At 36.4% G+C, this 21,350-nt stretch overlaps 1 protein-coding gene across 6 annotated transcripts in view; it reads right to left on the reverse strand.

Annotated features, from left to right (window-relative positions):
- The window catches only part of FTO (FTO alpha-ketoglutarate dependent dioxygenase), a 340,085-nt gene that overhangs the window by 207,072 nt on the left and 111,663 nt on the right, over positions 1–21,350 (reverse strand). For all 6 annotated transcript variants that reach the window (XM_064519526.1, XM_026102229.2, XM_026102226.2 and 3 more), the window contains one exon: positions 14,980–15,104. In XM_064519526.1, the coding sequence (XP_064375596.1) occupies positions 14,980–15,104 (125 nt within the window). The remainder of the gene's footprint in view (positions 1–14,979; positions 15,105–21,350) is intronic.

The following is a 21,350-nucleotide window of genomic DNA, read 5'->3' on the forward strand; positions in this document are numbered from 1 at the left end:
TAAAAAAATATATATATATTTTAATCACTCAATAAAAAGGCTTTTTGACACATGAAGACAAAAGCTTCAGGCCGTTTATTAAGAAGACTTCCTACTGTGTTGGGCTTTGTTTTATCTTATAATTAAAATCACACCTGAGCTGGGCCATCTGTGAGAGTGTATTAAGTTTCTTACAAAACATGAAAATCCTTTTGTTTTTTTCATACAAATGCCAATAAATTTTGTAGTTATTTTTGTGTGACACAGAAAAATAATATGCGTAAATAAAGGTCAGACTTTGACCAAAAAAAGTGAGCAGATGCAAACAAAATTCTTTTTCAGTATTCATAACCAATTGCACCTCATAATAATTAATATATTTTCTTTAAAATGTACATTTAACTTTTCTTGATGTTTGGCAGTATGTAGTTTTCTTAATTTCTTTTGCAAAATAAAAATAAAAAAGTTGAAGGAAAAAGAATTTTCAGGTTAGTATTTTCCATATCAATTGGAGATAAGAGTGTGCAGGAAAGGTCAGTCAGCACTTTTCAAGGTCAGCAACTATATTAGTAGGCTAACATAAGTTTAAGTTCTTATGAGAAAAGAAAAGGTGGTGTTTCATAAAGAAAGATACCTTATAAAACGTTCAAGTCTTTTTTTTTTTTTTTTAAATACATTCTGAAGACATCTTTCTTTAGGTAGAAGGACATTATGGAGAGGTAGAGAGCGAGAGGAATCTCTAAATACAGCCCAAATTTATCACAGCAAGTGCATGTCTCTTCAACCAAGTACTTTTGTGTTTATGGCTAAACTGAAGGGCTAACGACAGCGGCAATTAAATGCATGCTATAAGTTAGACATATGGTCAAAGTGGTTTGCTTCAAACACGTGGAAATTTAAACACATAAGTGATTCAAGTTACTTTACTGCAAGCTACGTTCCTTCAAAAATGATTTACATTCTTGATACTATCATCTTGTTTAAGATTTCTGTTGGGCTAGGAACCAAATACATGTAAAGCTTTTGTTTCTTGATCATGTAACTTTAATTGCACAAATCTGCACAGAATTTTGGCAGTCCGCGCAATCCTACTCAAAATAGCTCTAAACTTCTCACCCAAGGCTAATTATAAAATGGCTACCTTACATATTTGATTGGAAGGCCCTAAAATGGGGATGAAGGACACAGTGAACTCAGAGTAACAAAAGAGCAAGCTATGGGAATATTACAAAATAAGTAATATATTTCACAGCAAAATATACTATAAGAGGGGACAATAGAGGAGATAAGCAATACCCATGACTTGTTTTCATGGGTGAACTGAATAAGCAAATGGTTCAACTTCATGTAGAGCTTCACAGGATTCAACATGCAGGAAACAAAAGCACTTTATTCTGGGAAAGGTTTTCTTATTCAATTGCACAAGAAATATTATATTTAAAAGAGAATAATTTTGGTGATGCCAAATTACAATCAGAAAAGACTCTCCCATTCAGATGCATTTTTCTGCAAAAGCATCACAACAGAAGTCTGAGATTGCATCCTAAGAATACGTGAAGGAGATTTTCTAAAACCTGTACCCTGATCCTGTTCTCAGTCACACTAGATTAAATCAAGAGCAACTCCGTTGAACTTGGTGACGTTGCAATGGTGTAAAACCAATCTGAGATGATGACAATGATTATGATAAAAACCAGGATACTTTCACATATTATTAAGGAAAAAAATCAATAAAAGGTACATTTTTATATATTCGGTAATCTTATCATCCCTTCAGAAGCCAGTATGGGACAGAAAAAATTCTCAGACTACTTCCCTGAACCCAACCATCTCAACCTATGCATATTCATCGGAGATGTCATGATAACTATACTGTAGCAACCGCAGACATTCCCGACACTTCCCAGTTGTGAGGGAGGGAGGGAGCGTGTGCTCTGGCAATGTCGATGGATCATCTTTGTGTAGTCATTGACATCCTAAAAGGTTACAGATAATGATGCAGATGACCAGGTGAAGCAACAGCACATTTAGTGGTATATGCTAGACAAAGTTACCCTTTTTCCTCTGCCTCTCCTGCGGGAGGGAAGGAAAGAAGGAAGCAAGAAAGGACTCTGCTTCTGAGGAGCAATGCTGCTGGGACTACTCTTGAGGTAATCCACTTTTTACACCTCACTTTGCCCAAGGCTGTGCCTAATGTACAACTTGTCTCTGAATAAGCTGAAGAGACAGAAATACAGTATTCTGGTCAGTTGAAACATAGGAGTTTCTTCTCTGAAGACATTGAAACGCATATAGTTGCCTCTGTGAAAAGAATGGGTCTCTAAAAGAGATTGCAGGGTGCGCTTCCTGGAAATTCCAGGGGAAAAGCAATAATGAGCGTACAGCAGAACTGTACGAACATGCCCTCTCTAATCAGCCTTTCCCCCATTTCGCAAAGGTCACCAAAGTCGTCATTATTTTGAAAAATTTGCTTCAGTGTATAATGAATGATCAAAAATAATTAAAACTGAATGAAGACTGTCAAAACAAATGAAGAATATAAGTTTTGATGCATTATCCTTGCTGGTTTTCATTATTGTGTTTGTTCATTTTCTCCCTAATTCAATTCACAGCATTTACTCAGTTACAATGAGTCTGCACATTCGCATCTGCACAGTGGTTGCCTATGGAACTACCTAAGTATCAGCTTTCAGTATTCCTTCTCATCTGCACTCCCAGCTGTAAATGAGGTTAGGAAACAACACTGTAAACACAGAATTGCTTTTGAAAGTTAAGATAATGGAGAAAAAAGATCTCTCAGGAAATCTGATTTGTACTTCAGTTTTCTTCTTAAAAGAACTCCCAAAGCTTGACAGTATTTGCAACTAATGAAATACAAAATACAAAAGGAAGAGACATTAGCAGAATAAGGCATTATATGTTATGGTAATCTTGCATTATTACCATAAATAGCAGAACAAGGCATTGTAGTAATAATACAAGTTTACCCATAAAAATATAAATAGCGCTGAATGTTGAGCTCATTGTTCTGAGTAGCTGGTTGCTATTCTTTTTTTTAAAGGAAACCTTGAGTGTTATAACACAGTGTTTGTAATTCTTTCAGCAGAAACAGGACACACAAACAGACATCAAAGAATTCCAATATTAAACCTTGCTAATTTATTTAATGTGAAACTCTAACACAAATTACTTAGCAGGGAAATTGCACCTCTTCAAATTGTGTATGCGAAATATAAGTGAACAGATGTGCTCCTCCAAAACCAAGCCATTGCTGCAATTAAACCAACAGCCATTTTACAAACCAGTGAGCTATTTCACGTGCATCTATGGTGCTAATCATCTCTTCTCCGCTACCACAGCCCAACATAACTGTATAAATAACTCACTGTTATCTACCTTGCACTTTGCAGATGATGCCTAACAGTATGACAACAGTGAAAAGGTCTCCGTACCTGCCTACCTAAAACAAGTTTCTGTAAAGTAATGAATAGAGACAGCTTGGGGACTATCCACCTGCACTGCCTGCCTTTTACTGCCTGCACAGTGAAACCACAAGGGATTGGCAGAAGGTACTTGTCTGACAGGGCCAGGACAGCCTTTCTCCGCAGTGACAGCCTGGGCCTAGCCTCTTAAACCTGACCCACCATAATTCCTTCACAAGGCAGCAGCGAGGCAGCTGACAGTAGCAGCTGCACCTCCTAAGCGAGATGGATGGAATTTTCATAACTAGTTCCCCAAGTTACATTTTACCTTCAAGATAATTTATGAGCTGCTGTGGAGCCTTGAAGAGACAATATGCTTGCCATAAAATTAACTGTAACAGTCTTGTAGGTTATAATTAACACTGGGAGGGTAGCACCAACTGGATGAAACACATGGCATAATTGATGGTGAAACTGGAAATTAAGAAAGCTAACAATATCATTACTGTGCACATCACTTTAGTGAAACCTATGCTTTCCAGGGGTTAATTACAATCCCCTTCTAATGTACACATTCTGACGGGGAGCGGATGAGTGTCACAGCTAGAAGGAGGCAGGTTTGCTGGCAAGGCCACCTTGCACCTGGGCTGATGTATATATTGTTTTTTGCCTGGAAGAGATATACATGTCAAAGCAGCAGCACCAGCACCTGAACATCTGGCAGCAGGCACACGGTAGCTTAGAGATAGATGATTGCTCAAGCCTCATAGAATATTTCATTTTCTCTGTAGCCAGCATACTTAACAGCAAAGAAGAAATCTTCTGCGAGATTTCACTTAATGGCAAACAGTATTAATTTAAATGACTTGAGCAAAGAAAAACATTTTAACTTTATATTACCGTAACTTAGCTAGGAATTAAGATTTTTTTTCACGACTGTATTATCATATTGGTTATTGCATTTGTCTTTAGAAACATGCATAGCAATTTTTTTTTTTAGCATCTTGCCTGTCAAGGGAATACCAGGTTGGAGAAGCAATGCCAGTGAGCTAGATAATCAGAAATATTAAAACCTGCTGCCATCTTTGAGAAGGACAACATGCCATTCCTCTACCTAGGACTCTACTCTCTAACCAAGACTTAAAGAATCATTAGTGCAACATACTTGTTTGAATCTCTCTCAAATTATTTTAATGAAACCTTTTTCTTTTTTTCTTTTTTTCTTTTTTTTGTCCCTGGACAAGATATGAGAAAACATACAGATAAATGATGCAACAGTGTCACCTACAGGCAAGCAATACAGTTTAAAAAAAAAAAAAAAAAAAAAGGAAAAAGAAAATCCACACTGCTTCAACATTTCACCCTTGTCCCTCTCAAATTCCCTTCCTCCTCTCCTCTCCTCCCCATCCCCTCTCCTGACATCTGCATTTAAGGTTTATCTATATCTCCAAATATACATGGAAGGGCAAATATCTAAAACACTTTTTGGATGATCTAACACAACATAGCTAGACCATATATGTGCTAAAGTATGTATTACGATCAACATGCTGCACAAATAGTGAGTCATATTCTGGAGTGGATACATTGATTATCTTACATTGCCTGACCAGTTCTTGAAATCTACCTCTAATATATGGTCAAAAACAATTCTGATTGGAAGATTTTTCAGATCTCAAGAAGACCTAGTGTTGTACTAATTAAATACTGTACAGCCTCGTTATTAGACAGCTTGTTGCTAAAATTGAATTAAAATACTGTTTGGAACTCAATAAGCAGGGAGAAAAGAAACCTCTTCATTTATTTAGCATAGATCAAAATGAATAACAATACTAGTAAACCAAACTGAGCAGACACTGCAAAGCAGTGATTATTTACACCAATTTTAGAGGCAAACTCTTTGTAGAGTTTGACTAAGACCATTTTATTTACTCTTATGATATTTTCCACAAATTCATGCATTGGCAGGAAGATTTGCAAAACCAGCAAATTTTAAAATCTACTATGTGAAAATTCCAGAGGATAAATTAAGAATTAGCATTCACTCTGGAAAGCCTTTTTTTTTTTTTTTCCTATGATACAAGAAGGGGTCATACCTATTACAAAGGTCACAATAACCCATGTTTTGTTGATTCCATTCAGACTGATATTATTGCCAGAACTCTCAGAAATTAATGTGTAGGCCAAGAAATCTTCTCTGAAATTATCTGACTGATAGTTGTGATGAGAAAATAAAAATGAAAAAATGTCAACGTGCTCAAAAACAACTGCCAAAAATTAAGACCACGGTCTAATAAGCTTGTAAATTTTTGTCTCCTTTTTAAAGGATCACCATTTGGGGCTAAATCTAAGTCCACCAAATCTGCAGGCATATCTGATGGAAACATTCATCTTATCCTTGTAAAGAGACTGGTACACCCTCTTATTAGCAGCTCTTAAAATTCTCAGAACTCTCCTCCTTTTCCTGCAGAACACCCTCTCTCTCCTCCTAGTCTCACTGCTTCCACTTTAATTCTTAATAAATAGCCTTTCCACAGCTTCCTCCCCAAATCTTGTGTTTTGAGAGCCTCTGTTTCTTAGTAAAACTTTTTGATACATCTCATACTATCTTTTAATGTGTTACTAGTATTCCTCTCCATTTTGAATGATATCACTAATGTCACAGATATTACTTAATATGCTTCTTACCTCTGAACGCTATCCACTCCATCATCAATCCAGGCCTAGTATACTGCACTATGGAAATATAAATAAACTATAAATGCAGATATTGCACATATCTCAAAGTCGTCTTTGTCGGCCAAGCTACTTGAAGTTCTCAGTAAATTATAGTAGGATTTTCTTCTGCTACCATTATATATCCTTTAAGCAATGTTCCCATTTGGGGTCACTTACTAAAATAAGACAATAAATATGAAAACAATGCACGCTATATAACAGCTCCCTGAATTTTCTGTTTTTACAGAATATCTTAAGCAGGAGAAATACAAACTTCCTTTGATATCTATTCCAAACATCATCATAGTTTATAGTTCAATAATTGCACAGCAATATGATACATTCAGAACTGAAAATTCAGACGGACAAAATAAATAGCACAAACTACATAGCCAAATTAAACTGCTAAGAGGCCATAAAGATCTCTTTAGTAGTCAAAATAAGCAAGAAATAGTAGTTGTGTTTTCCAGTTTGTCTTAATTTCTCTGACTAGTTGGTACATCTCCACTCCAACTTTGGCCTGCCAACGGACTGCACCTCCCTCTTGCCCAATGCTGTTGGCATTGCCCAGTAACTGACCATGGCGCTCTCCCATCAGCATGTGGTTTCTGTGTATATGTATCATAGCTTTTAGTACAAGCAAAATGTAGAAAAATGCAACAGACTGACATCCTCTTTCTGCCTACAGTCACCCTTGATACTCACTGGCTTATCACTCCCTCACAACCATGGTCTAGACTGCATAGAGCATTGACAGCATCTTGCTCAGTTTCTACATCCATTTAATTTTTGGCTGCTCTGAGAATGCCAGCAAGGGTACCAATTAGTGTCAGCTGTAGCAGTTGCTTTATGTGATACACACACCTGCCTACTAGGATTGGAGAACCAATGCATTTTACATAGATCATCAAACACATATATCCAATGGGAATAATTTTTGGCACTATCTACCTGAACCATATTTGAACCACTGACCTGAAAACAAAAGGCTTTGTATTTCATTACCAATCTCTAGAGCCATCAAGTACCATACATGTGGAAAAGCTTTAGTAACACAAGGCTGACAGCATTTAAGACTTAAGTTGTGAACTTCTGTAAGCATCTGCTCACTCATGCCTCATGCAATGACATGATAAGCATATCATTTGCCTAGGTAAACTCTTCATGAAATCCTCTGTTTTCTTCTGTATTGGTAATATATATATATAGATTATTTAACGCAGATCTTCCAAATTTAATTAGCTATTATCTGTCATAAAACTGAATTAAACAGTGACAGTAATGGCAATAACAATATTAACAATAAAGCCCTCTTTGGATAAGGAATTATTATTTTATAGAAAAGATAATTCTCTCTTTAGACTAATATAATTCTAAATGTCTACTTTTAGACAAAGTTTTAATTCATACTCAGTTTGTGAGTAGGTTTTATGGAGACATTATGTACTATGACAGTAAGAATATTTTGCTGAAGGCAAAGGAAAGTAGAGATTGATACTGCAGAAGAAAGAAACCTTAGTGGATAAAGCAAAATAAATCTATGATAATTTTTCATTCTCTGGACCAGTCACTCTTTATTCCTGATTCATAACACCAAGTCTTTAGCTAATACAGGTAGCTACAGAGCAGCGTTCAACACACACTTTTCTCCCTGCATCTGGCAGACACCATTCTCTCTTTCAGCAATAATCACAGCTGATGCTAATGCTACTTTGTGGTTCAACTGCCTGATGATGTGGCTAACACTGTCTCCACAGATTACAAATTTGTCACCTTTGTGATATACTCAATCTCCAGCATCCTGCAGCCTGGAAGCTCAATAATCTCTGTTCCCAGCATTCAGATCTCCCAGTGGTAGTGAGCAAATCATCGTCAAACCACTGGAAAAACAACACTAACAATCTTTCTTGTACTGCAATCAGGAAAGCTTACATAAATAAGGAAATGTCACCCACGCTAACTTTAAAGGTCTGTCCGGGCAAAATAAATTCAAACCTCTAACAAACTTGACCAATTAGTTTAAAATAAATAAATAAATAAGTCAAATGCACTCCATCAAACTAGGAAAATTCTTTACCATTTTTTGCTTTGGAAACTTTAATCGTACGATAAATAAGGGCTAAATTTGTGTCACTTGTCAACTTTTGAAAGTGTCACTGGATCGGCTTTTGAAAAATCCATCTAGCACACTAAGAAGGAGAGAATATAATCAAAGTGGGAAATGTCTAAAAAAAATTATTCTGTAGTTACCCAGCTATGGGATGATTTAACCGTTTATGGCTTTCAGAAGCAAAAACTAAAAACACTTAAACTAAAACACTAAAACTAAAATAAAATGATAAAGTAGCCCTCGGAGTAAACAGTCCCTGTAAAGTGGCTTAGTGAAGGAACTTGACACACACAAAAGCCACACACAGAGCTGAAGTTCTGTGACTTTTACAAGATGGTCCTATAATGCTATTTGTTTTAAGCCCTTGTAACAAAGAAGTTTTTTTTGTATCACAAGGTAAGAAATGGAATATTCTGCAAATATTCACATCTTTTAGACATAAAGTCTTTCTGAGAGTAAAGGGTCAAGACAGTTTCGAAGCAAATAATAGCGATTGTTAAACAGCAGCATTGAATTAAGCAGTATTTCCACTGTCCTGGAGAGTACTTGTACTTACTGATCCCAAGCTTGGCTGCTTCAGAGACTCCTCAATACAAGAAACACAGGTGAAAGACAGAGGCAGAAAAGGAAGGGTCACAAGAAGCAAAAGCAGTCTGGTAATAACCGACTGGAGAAAAGTCAAAGGTCAATCGAGGCAGCTGATGTCTAAGCATAACTACAGCAGGAGACCTGACAGCTTCATTGAAGTCTGAGTTTTCTACATTCATTCAAAAGCCGCAAGGTTGTTTTTTCACCCTGCTTGAAGAAATTCTCCTGATTTACATGCAGTATTCAGTGACAACACCTATGTCGCAACGTGCATTTACTTTCTGAAAAACTGTTTTAGGTTCCATAATGGGTGCTTAATAGATTCATTTTCTTCTTCTAAAGAACATACAAGATATGAATATCAAGAAATCCAAATCTAATAGTCTGGATTTTTTTGCTATGATTTCCAAAAGAGTGAATCCAAACTTGTTTTTGTCTATGCTTGTTGCTAACTTCCTGAGTATCAGTTCCAGCTGATGCACGCAGGGTCTAGAGAGGATGACTTATAAAAGATCCCACCGGTGATCACACAGCCGTGTGTACCAACTATTAATTTTAGAAACATGGATGCTGGATTCCTCAATAAGAAAAAAAAAAATCTGTCCTTCTAATGCTACATAAAAACAACCAAAAAAATTTTAAACAACCTAAATATCTCCCTCCCCATTATCTGTCAGACTTTGCTTGATACCCATGATTTGTCTGTCTAATCTTAGGAACCAGTGTACCTCCCATTACAGCAGTTTCTGAAGAGTTCACAATTTTTCATATATTTATCCTCTTGACAGTCCTGTGACATAAAGAAGCATTACCCTGGTCTCACAAATGAGAACAGTCAGAGATAAAACTGGTTATATTTTAAAGCAATTCCGATACCTTAAGATGCAGAGAGACACCTGCTAAGAGTTTAAAAAAACCACAGCATTTGTAACCAGTACTTGAACCAGTATTGCCGTATTTCATTTAAAATCTGGCATTTAGTGACCACCCCAAGGATTAAAAAAAAAAGTCTGTGACAGAAGAAAAAAATCATTCCAATTTTCCCAAAGTCCATGCTAACTTCTTAACCTGTAGACCTTCTTTTTGTAATGGAAGAGAACACGTCCCTTCTTTACATCAACACCCCCCTACTGGGGCTTACAGGGTAAAATCTACCTCACTTCCCTTCTTACACAAGACCTAAAATTCTAATATATAAAGAGCTAGGGCACAAGAAAAGTTTAGCATTTTCTTCAAAACAGAAAAAAACAAAGTATTTCAAAATACTCCTGTTTGTGTCCCTTTTAACATGCATATTATTTGTAGGATTACACTCTCATTCTTTATTGTTATTATTATTGAACCAAGAAGCCCTACCATAGATTAGGACTCAATTGACACAGTATGCACTTACAAAAAATAGACTACAATAAGGTATTATGATTTAAAGTTGTATGCAAAATATCCATGTAAAAATCCAGATATCACTACTGAGAAGTAGGACCATGTTAATAGTAAGATGAGCCTTTCTTGCATCTGGAAAAAATAAATACCTTTATGTTTGTATGTCAAAATTGTGTGATCTAAAGTATTTCTAAGAAGGGGGTGGACAAAGGCAAGTATGGTGACCAGAAAAAGCTAAAAAATTATAGCTGCAGATTGACTTTAAAACAGATGATCATACTATTTGTAAGAGGTTCTTTTTGAGAGGTCAGGCAAAGATGGAAGAATATACCAACTGTAGAAGTATATAATGATCTGATCTACCAAATGTTATTGGTTGTAGTAATGGCCTCATAAAATAGATTTTCTCATTGTGCTATTCCAATGAGCCACAGATTTAAGCTATTGATTTTTAAAAGATATAATCAATTAACATCCTTCTGCTGTTTATCTCATTAGAATATTTCATCTCAGAAGAATTCTGTGTTTACTTTGGTCCAAATTATTTATTGAATCTTTATTCTGTTTTTACTATGTCAACTTGTCATTACATCATGGCTTAGAGAGAACTCTATTATAAAGATTTCAGAATTTGACTAAGTAGCACTAAGAAAATACAAGCACCATACATAATGAAATAACAAGCTTAATGATAGGAAAAATTATGTCTCTCTCCAAAACTTTACACTTCCCAATACCTGACTGAATTTTCTTTAAGAGAAGTAGAGTCACTGCAAATTTCATTCAGGAAAATAGCCTAACAGACACCAGAGTCTGCCTCATAATAACAATATTTTAGACTAATAAAATATTTGCATGAAAAAGATTTCTATTAATAATGGATTCACTAACTTGTTTTTTACTAGTAGTTAATAATTTCAACATAATTATACATTATCCTTTTAAATGATCTATTGTTGATTTCTTGATGACAAATTAGTTTGGTAGTAAATATATTTATACGAAAAATATAGCAAAAACAACTAAAACTTAACAAACCTTAAAGAAAATGTAATTGTAATGTGATACAAACTCCATTAAGAGAAGGAATGAGAGACAATTTTTATTGAACTATACTGTCCAGTTCTGCGCTGTGCATTTACAGGCCAAGGAAAGTACAAAATTCTCTCTTAAAATTCAAGCACACTTTTTTCTCCAAACTGCTACTGCATGATAAAATAACTTTCTTGGTTACATTTAAAGAAAGTATAATGAAAAATGTCAATAGCATCATTAGTGGGCTAAAAATATTACAATCTTTTTTGAAAATGAATCAGGTGCAGATATTGAACTGTACTTTTTCATCCTTTGTCTCACTTTTCAAATGATAATTTCTTCCACAGTCACCATTAAATCTTGATCTATTCCAGCTTTCTGTATGGGTCATTGATTCTAGATGTACCATGGTTATTCTTAAACGTTTCCCTTTCGTAGAGAAAAAGAGGGCTGTCTAGAGCCAGATGGGTAACTTCACACTTCATTTATCAAACCCAATGCATTGGACTCCACCCTCTCTTTCCCACTATTGCTGTTAAATTTCCATATAATTTGGTAACAATTTTCATTATCATACAGTGACCCTAAAAAGTCTACTCCAGTTTGCATGGTCAGCCCAAAATTCACAGCTGTTCTCTTTACCCTCTTTTTGCTACAGTAGAAGCTAAGGTTCCCCTTACTTTATAAGCGAGCACTGACCTTTTATAAGCAGAGGTCAGAAAGGGGTCAGTTCAAAGGGCTAGAGCACCTCTTTAACAGCTATAACAACCTGTCCATCAGACACGATCATGCAGTACAAACAAATCGGAGGCTTCAGAAACTCTGGACCATTTCTTTTAACACTTACAGGATATTCACTGAGTCCTACCTGAAGCACAGAACAACCTGAATCCCTAAAAGACCTGCTCAGATACTTGAGATACTGATGACATCTTCGAGTCACAAGTATTTGAAATGGCAAGCCATAACACTAAGTGCACAACCATGTGTTTTGGACTACAGAGCCGAAATAAATAAAATTATAGTAATTTCAGTTGATTAATACGCAGAAACACTGGTACAACTTAAAGCAAACCATTCAGGGACATGCTTTATCCAAGCAGACAGATAAATACACCAGAAAAGTCTGGATACCTTCCTCTGAGAAAGGCTGAATTTATAAGAGTTCAGTCAGTTTGTATTAGCAGTTCCCACCATTTATTATTATTATTTTTTTATTATTATTTAAGGTGCCAATGACAAATGAAACCCATGAAACAACAGAATGGCTGCATAGCTCTATGAAGACTTAAGTGCAGAGTAAAGTTTTTGCCAGCTGCACTCCCTTAGTTGACCTAAATTTCTTGAAGTTGTACTGTTCATAATGTGCTCTCTAATGCACAATGTAAGGTAATTAGAGTCATCTGTATTTAACTTCCAGAGGAAAAAAAATTCTATTATCTAATCTAGCTGATCCCCTGATAGCCTGTTGAAAGTAAAATACTGTAACCTATTGCCTGCCCTTTGACAAGTGCTAATTATTTCCTGTCCAAGCACATTTTTCTCATGTAATTCCAAAGTACACAATAGACTGATCTCTAAAACACGGGCAGCCCTGCTAGCACCACGGCCAACGTTTTTTAACTTTCACCACCCTATGCTTGATGGCTACCACAGCCCGTGCTTCATTTCAGACATCTAGCTGAAGCTTTGATGAGGTAAAGTGAGGTGCATGGTAACAGCCTGTTTATGCAGATCATATGGATGAGACTCCCAGATAGGTCACTGGGATGGGAAACATCAAATGGAAAGAAAAAGGATTATGGATATTTAATACTCAAAGGACACTTTCTTTGAGAGCTTTCAAGGCACAGTGCTCTTGAAATTTTCTTTCAGGTGTTTAGTTTTAAGGAGGCCTGCACTTTGTCTGCTTCTAAGCCTCTCCTGCCCCCACGCAAGGACTTCAGCATTTTGTGCCAGAGACTAGAATAGGTCTACAACTGCAACATCAACTCCAGCTTCTGATTAAAGGGAACAGTAAGCAGAGGCCAGAAACACTGTAACAAGACTACTTTTAAACCAGTCTTTTTTGTCATGATTCCTGATGACTTGGTATATCAGGAAATTATTGTTAAACTAAAACTCTAATAAGATATTCCATTCATTACAACTGTTTAGCCATCTCCTATCTCTAGGAAGCCTTCTATTCTGGCTCACAAAAAGAAGTGCGTCTCCCGTGAAAAACCCTCACGCAATTTACCCAGTTTCCAATATAGCCAAATCATTTGCATTATTTGGTAAGTACAGCCATGGAACACGGAAGAAAAAAACCCCACAATAAAAATCCCTTAAATTCCTTAAAAGGAAGACTCTAAAACCACATGATAATCTGAATAACATTACAGACCCTCCTGGCTGAGTTATTTTCCACTTTGAGCTCTTAACTGATCAGTATACAAATAAGCATCCCATACCCATTAGAAAGCAGGCTTATTAAAGAAGGCCCTTAATTTTTAATAATAATTGTTACTATGTAATAGTGTCTAATTTCTAAAGTTTCTAAATTGTTTCAACTCCATTCACCATAATCATTGAGAATAGCAAACCCAATCAAGTGTCCAATCCAATAGCCACAACTGGCATCTTAAAGTCGATCTCAGAGAATCTTCGGGAACTTTACAAAGCTATATATTAAAAATACAAGAGAACTCACTTAACAGGCACAGCCAGGGCAGGTAAAAATCATACTAATTAAGCACTACTATCAATTTACAAAGTCTCATTAAAAATATACATTGGGCCAAGAACCATATTTAACTGCAAGCACAGGACTTCTATTGGCTTCAAAGGGTGCTGTAAAAGTTTGATAGACTCTTAGATCTTTTCATTTGTGTAATCAGATATCAGAAATAACACACAAATATCATATAAAATGAGAGACTGTTAAACATATAAATCTATAGGTTTTAGAAGTAGATGTGAAAAAGGTGAGACTGACTCAGCAGCTAAAGACAGGAAGGAAGCTGCAAGAACACAAGATGGCATACAGTGGAAATTCTCTCTTTTGAATTCACATATATCTAAAAGAACTAGAAATATGGCATACCTGTTGTTTATGAAATGTGTTCATCTGACTATACTCCAATTAAATAAACTTTGTCAAATAAAAGCATACACAACTTTTTAAATTTGTTAGCTACATTACCTGCTTTTTTACCACGGTAATACATTCAATTTAAGAACTCAAGTAGAATTCACATCATGACTGTATTATTCTAGCAGTAAGTACATTCATGCTGATCTCACCCAACACAATCTGGTTAACGCCAGTAAGACACCATGAGAAAATGTCAGGAGGATCAGAATCGATATATGCAGGCAAGAAGGACAAAAGCACATCTACCATATCCATGCCAGCAAGGAGTATTGGTGATATCATCAGCAATATAAGGAAAACCTTAGGGCTTCTACAGCAATAGCAATCTACAAACATGTATGCTGCCTATCAAGCTATTATCAATAGTTTGCACTATATAAGCACACTAAGGGAGCATTCTACCCCCAAAATTAACTATGAATTCAGAAATAGAACATTTGGCTGTTCGATTCAAAGAAAAATGCTAACAGAACAGTAAAAATTTTATTATCATTTTTTTTAATATCAAGCTGCTTTCTTCCTCTCACCCTTGAAGTGCTTTGATAGGAGTATATCTGATATGCTTGTTTCTCATTTCAACCTCACGTTATTTTTCTGAAATTTCTCACCTTGCTGTCCACTCTTTACGTAGCTTTTGTCGTTCAGTGAGAACTAGCAAGAGGCCACTGATGGTTTCATTCCTTTGTTCCACAGTTTGATCTTCTTTTCTAACTTCACAGAGGGCCAGGCTTGTCTTAAAAGGAAAAAAAGCATGAAAATTATAATCCAGATATAAGAAACAATGTATAAAATTAATAAAAAGCCCATAAGCAAATAAGGACAGTAAATCGATGGCTTTTTTATTACGGTTTCACTGCTGACAAATCAATACAATAAATGATGGTCAAAATGGTCACCATATATTTAGTATTTAATCAATGTACATGGCACATAAGGCAAGTCTTAAAATCTCATTGCCTTAAGTAACACAAGAAGACATTGTACATTCTAGCTCTCATTTTCTCAAGACTTTTCTTTTTTTAAATGTTTTCTTGTGTTAAATACTATCAAGTTTTTCTCTTGATATGGCATTTGGGGGATTTTCCCCTTCCCTTCAATCCTTGCTAAGGCTAATGAAGAAAATTCCCATTTGTACTGTATCTTCTGAAAGGAATTTCTAATGATATCCCCATGTTCTCTTTACCATGAAATAAAAAAAATACTTCAAGTAAATAAGTAGCTTTTTCACTTATGGCATAAGTTATAAATTACTAAAAGATACGTATGCAATGAAAGGATATAGTCAGTTTTGGAGTAAGATCTCACTCCATGTCTGTAGATCAAAAGACACTGGCCTTTCCAGATATTGCATCAACAGCTGAACCAGTGAAAGTGCAGATCTGCGTCCTTCACCCACCCAGCAAAGTAACTCCAATTCCCTTACTCCACTTTTGCATTCTACCACTATCTCCCCCACAGTTTTCTTCTCCTTTTCCCAGCACCTCCCCGTCTCTGCTATCTCTGGACCAGCAGGAAACAGCACATGCTGATGCTCGTTTCTAACAACACGTATGCTGACCAGCGTGTACATCTGCTGACTGGACGTGCAGCAGTCCAGCCACAACAGACAACTGGAGTTCAGGCTGCAGACCATTCCTTCAGTGGGAATAATTTATTTACTTCTCCTTTCTTAATCAGCCACTGATTTTTGCTTGATTACCTTTGATATTCTAACCTTCAGTCAGATATGCAAACAGACCAAAGTATCTAAATGCTCTGGGGAGAAGGATGACTGAATGGACAGGCTGCTTGCACAAGCCTGTTTTTTTCCATAAAGGAGTCTAAAAATAGGTTTCTAACCCAAATGATTGTGGAAGGGAGTTTGAAAACACAACTCAAGTATAACCCAAGCCTAATAGCTGCAACTGCTACCAGCAGCATGGCCTCTCTCATGGGAATAACATGAAAAAAAGGTAGAGCATATAGCTTCCTTCTAAACAGAGTATACGTTACGTTCTGCCCTGCCCAAATGTACACATGCTAAAATTCCTCTGGGGATTCTGTGAGATAGGTGGTTGCTATTATCTTTAGTTCGTGAAAACAGAAAATCCGTCCTTGGTCTGACAGTCTTTTTCCACTAGAAAGAATACTGCTCTGATTACATACTTTCTAAAGTATGTAAAGTAGCAGTGGCATCGTTACCCCTGTGATGGCTCCAAGAGAAAAGCACGAGGTCCACAGAGAGGAAAAAATACTGTTATTATACCAATATCAGGTGACAACATCCAAAAAGTATCCTTTTTTCCCCAACTGTATTTGTTGGTCTACCAAAACACATTACCCCATGATAGAAAACTACTCCCCCCATCAAAAAGAACACGTTTTATTGTGGAAAAAAAATAACCCCCCAAAATTCTAACTATAAGGATCACATTCTTGACCCTGCCCTGACATTAGAAAGCAAACAAAAAGTCAGAGAGGATTTTCAGATAAGGATTCCCTGACATAGGTTTCCCTTGCATTGACCTATAACATATTTTCCACAAGCTCCAGTATCTGCCAATTTCAACAGTCCTGATCTAAGGCTCACTTCCAGCAACTGCGCAGTTCAAAGCAGAATCTGACAGAGGACTTTAAGGTGCAAGACCATTCCAGCATGAGAAGAAGAGAAGGACATTCTTTAATAGATGAAAATGAACATCTCTTGTCTTTCAGATTAAACATAAAAGTTTCAGCCTTAACAGGTATATTTACTGTGTGTAAGACTTCTGACACAGCACTATAGGTGAAGGTTATCTCTGTATTATAACATGATCAGACATTCAGACATACCACGAGGTGACAACACACCAATATTTCCCATTTGGAATTCTTGCGGGGCCTTATGAATCACAGTAGGGTGGTAAATTCCTCAGGAAATGGTAAAGCTAGTGATGGTGTATAAGTCTACTTCTCTCTAAGACTGTAGAAAAGCTACAAAGTTTCATGATGCTATGCACCATAAAGCTGGAAGTATAATTATTTGCAGGCAACAAAAATCAGGGTCCCCTAAATAGGTGGTTCCCAAAGTATAAACCATGGAGAGCTGGTAGTCCCTAAGGAATTTCCAGTTAAAATTTGATGAAAAAAGGATGTGATGAACTATCAAACATGTCAAAGGTGGAAGAGTTATCAGTCAGACAAGATGGGTGATCACTTCTCCAAAATACTCACAACTGCATAGTGCTTTTGCACGAATTCTGATGGCTTGGGCAAATTACAACCTTGGTACTCCAGTCTACCAATACACCTACAGCTTCATCTTAATTCTGGAAATTTAAGATAACTTTTACTGAGAGAATAATTATATTGCCCCAGACTTCTGTTCATGCCTTTCATTTACGTGGGGATGTACACAGTTCAAGTCAAACTCATAGTTTGACACTGCCATCATATATGCTTCTTTACTGAGTCCTCTGAGCACAACTGCCACTACCTTGAGCTATTAAGCAAAATACAACAACAATACATAGCAATTTAACTGATTTACTCCTTTCCTAAGGGGGCTGAGGGCAGTAAGATTACCTGGAATGCGAGTGCAGGACTTGATATGCAGCTTTTACAGAGGTATTTCTTAATAACTGGCTATTCTTATTGTCTCAAAAATCCCCAAATTGTAAAAAATAATGCAGTATTCTGGGCAAAGTAAAACACCTTCCTTTGTAAGAGTTTTTTTTCCATGCAACTTGTTTTGGGATTTATTTTTAACAAGAGGATTCAATATATACTTTGACTGATAAAGGTCAAGGGTTCAAGAAACTCGGTCAAAGATGTTATCAGCTGGGAAAGCCATTTCCTCACATCAACACTGATAAAAATCCATCAGAAACCCAGCCAATACCACCTCTGCTCTAAAGGGCAGGAATGACCTTCTTTTGAACATCACCATAGTTGCACATCCCATCAAAGAAAATCTGACCCTGTGTCTTAAATCTTTTAATGTTCTTTAATGACAGATAATTGTCTACAGAGGCCCCTTTTGCCCAATGCTGAGTGAAGCTTTCAGATTTCTAAACTGGACTCAACACTGACTCAGTGTTTTTCAACACACTTGGGACCACAGGACAGTAGAACAAATAAACAATGTAACCAGCCCCACAGCCTGTCTTATCTCATCCCTGTGTTAGCAGAGATTCTTGAGGGTGGTAATGTTTACAAATTGCTAAAACTCTCTTTCTTCTGCTTCCTGAGCTGGCAAAAACATATCCTGGACAACCTAAGCAAAGAGATTATGCAAACTGCTTACCATTAGGGGGAAGTGACTTCTTGTCTTATTGGCCAGCATGCCTCTTTAATAAATAGCACTGTTAATATTTTCAGCAAATTTTCCCTGTTTTTCCTTACAAACCTATGAATGTATTTAGGACATTTCCTTTGCAAAACCCAAATGGCAAGGTCTTAAAACAAACACATACCCAATCTCTCAGAATAGCCAAGCTATATATGCTGATTTATATCAGTTGCCAAACTGGCCTTCTGTGTTAAAGACTGCATGGAGCAAATTATATCCTCTACCTTCCTCCTGGTAAAATGGCAGAACTAGATCTAGTGTTCTGCTGACATAACAGGCAACAGCCAGCAGAGCATCTTCTCTCATTATGTAACAAAGGCAGGTAACAAGATAAGATTTTAAGAGCGCGCAATGTAGTATTTTTCTCCTTCCCACTAACAAAATAAATCAGTGACATGGCACTGAAAGGAAACTGTTGTAACCATGTCTTGGTATTTACCTAGGATACATAGTCAAAAGTAGGTCTCCTGCCACTCTTCATGAGGCTAATCTAGGTATTGGAATGATTACAATAATGCTCTTACATGCACAGCTGAAGGAAGGAACTGTGTTTTCAACATAAATAGTGCATCGCGTAATCATAAACAACAACAAAAACTCACAACTACACACAGGTATATTTTTAGTCATGTTATGGCTACATTTTACTTCTTTCAATACAGACCTCTCGAGGTCTGTAGACTTAAGATTAGAAATACTGTATAGTAGGAGACATGAAGCCTAATATTCCGCCAAACAAATTAGTCTTTCAGTCTGAACTAAAGTGGCACTTGGGACAGTTTGCCTCTTGGTCCCACTTTACTGGGTCAACAAATGAGATTTTCACTCTGAGTTAAGATTTAATTTCCTCATTGTCAGTTTAAATAGGATAAACTTCTGAGTCTTTACTAATCTCTTCTTCAACGCAGCAGACAATGCTCAATAATCAGTAACTAATGCAGGAAGGAAAAAAGCAGGTTTTAAAATCTGTAAGCAGGACTTCAAAATTTTAACACCTTTCTGTATCTTCTTTGCTATTTTTGTGATTTTATTTTGTTATTAGTGCAAAAAGTATTCCGATGAAAGTCTGTAGAAGTGTGTCTTTTAGAGAAAAAACATCCTGAAATCTATTAAGTCATGTTAATTTAACATGCCATAATTTCTATGCGTTAAAAATGCTAGTTACTGATTACAAACCACTCATCTTTTCTTCTTTACTTTTTAAATTTTTTCTTAAAATATGAGTAAATGCACCCATTTTCATTGATATGATGCAAGTAGCCAGTATGTTTTAAGTTATCACCCAACAATTTGGGCACATTAAACTCAGCTCTCTGACTTTTGTTTATTAATCCACTATGCCAGATATCAAAGTTTCACTCAGCAACTCTCATGTTTTGGATGATATTGAAAAATGGCTTATGTTTGTCGAAGAAAGTAAAGGAAAAAAAAAAAAGGTAAAGAGGAAAAAAGTGTTGTTTATAGAAGCCAGCTGCTCTGGCTTCGGCGCCAGCAGCTCTTCATCCTGCTATTTTACGCCTGCAACCCCCACTGCCCCCACTGGCACAGGTACAACTAAATGTTGACTTCAATGCTTCAGAGAGCACTCAACTGATTCTGTACATGATTAATTGCCAAAGACATGGCTGACCATATGGAACAGAGAAAGCATCAAGTAATTCATACTTCTGTATATGATCATTTGGCCCCTGTTGTTTTAATGTACAGGAAAGAGCTAGTATAGCACAGACCTGGTGTCTTGCCCTTGACAGCCCATTAAGAAATCTCAAAGCACCTAGTTGAAGTTATGCTGTTGGCTTTTCAATAGCAGCCTAATAAAACAGAAGCAAAGCTTTCCAACTAGTCTTAAATCTTTCACATACAGTACATTAACCACTGCTGCTAAAACAACTGGTTTCTTATGATAGGAAATGGGATTTGATTTCTAGCCTCTGCATACTTACCGAAAGCCTTTTTCTGACCTTTGGAGGGTTTACAAAATCATTGTTCGTTTTTCCTGCCATTTTCCAAGTTTCTTGCCATGGTGATCCTAATAGATTTGTTTAAGGTTCACTACATTCTACTCCTACTAGCTGTTATATGCAAACTGTACATGAAGGCAAGCTCATGGGAGCTGAAAGAAACGGAATTATTATTAACTGTTTTCTTCCTAAGAGTCAGAGAAGTCACTAAAACATCTAAAACATAATTTACCTTTAAAGAGCCTATAAAAAAAATTCTGAAAGAAAGCAATATACTAGCATGTGCTTTCTTTTATCAGACTGGAGACAAATCATCAAATTTCATTTGAGAAGGAAGGCCAATTTATTTTAAAGCTGTAGTATTCTCAAGGATGTCTGACAGAGCTCAAGAAAAAGGTGCAGACTTGGAATACATGTCAGTATCATTAACGACTCTGTATTAGTTTTATCTACCGCTAACATCTTTTCAGTCATATTCAGTCAGAGAAAAACGTTTAAATAATGTCTCCCTTTCAAGCCTCTTAAAATGACAGTGCTAAAAACTTAATCCCCATCCTCGCAGATCTTTTGGCAGTTTTGACACATGTTGGCAAGGATGTATTTGTTGGCACCTTCAAGTAGAAAATATTTACACTGAGTTTTCTTGTCTGTAGATTTTCTAGTTGTCCAAGTTATCCTCATGCTCTCAAAAGTCTTATGTGGGAAATCC

The sequence above is a fragment of the Dromaius novaehollandiae genome, chromosome 13, assembly GCF_036370855.1.
Source record: "Dromaius novaehollandiae isolate bDroNov1 chromosome 13, bDroNov1.hap1, whole genome shotgun sequence".
Taxonomy (NCBI): Eukaryota; Metazoa; Chordata; class Aves; order Casuariiformes; family Dromaiidae; genus Dromaius; species Dromaius novaehollandiae.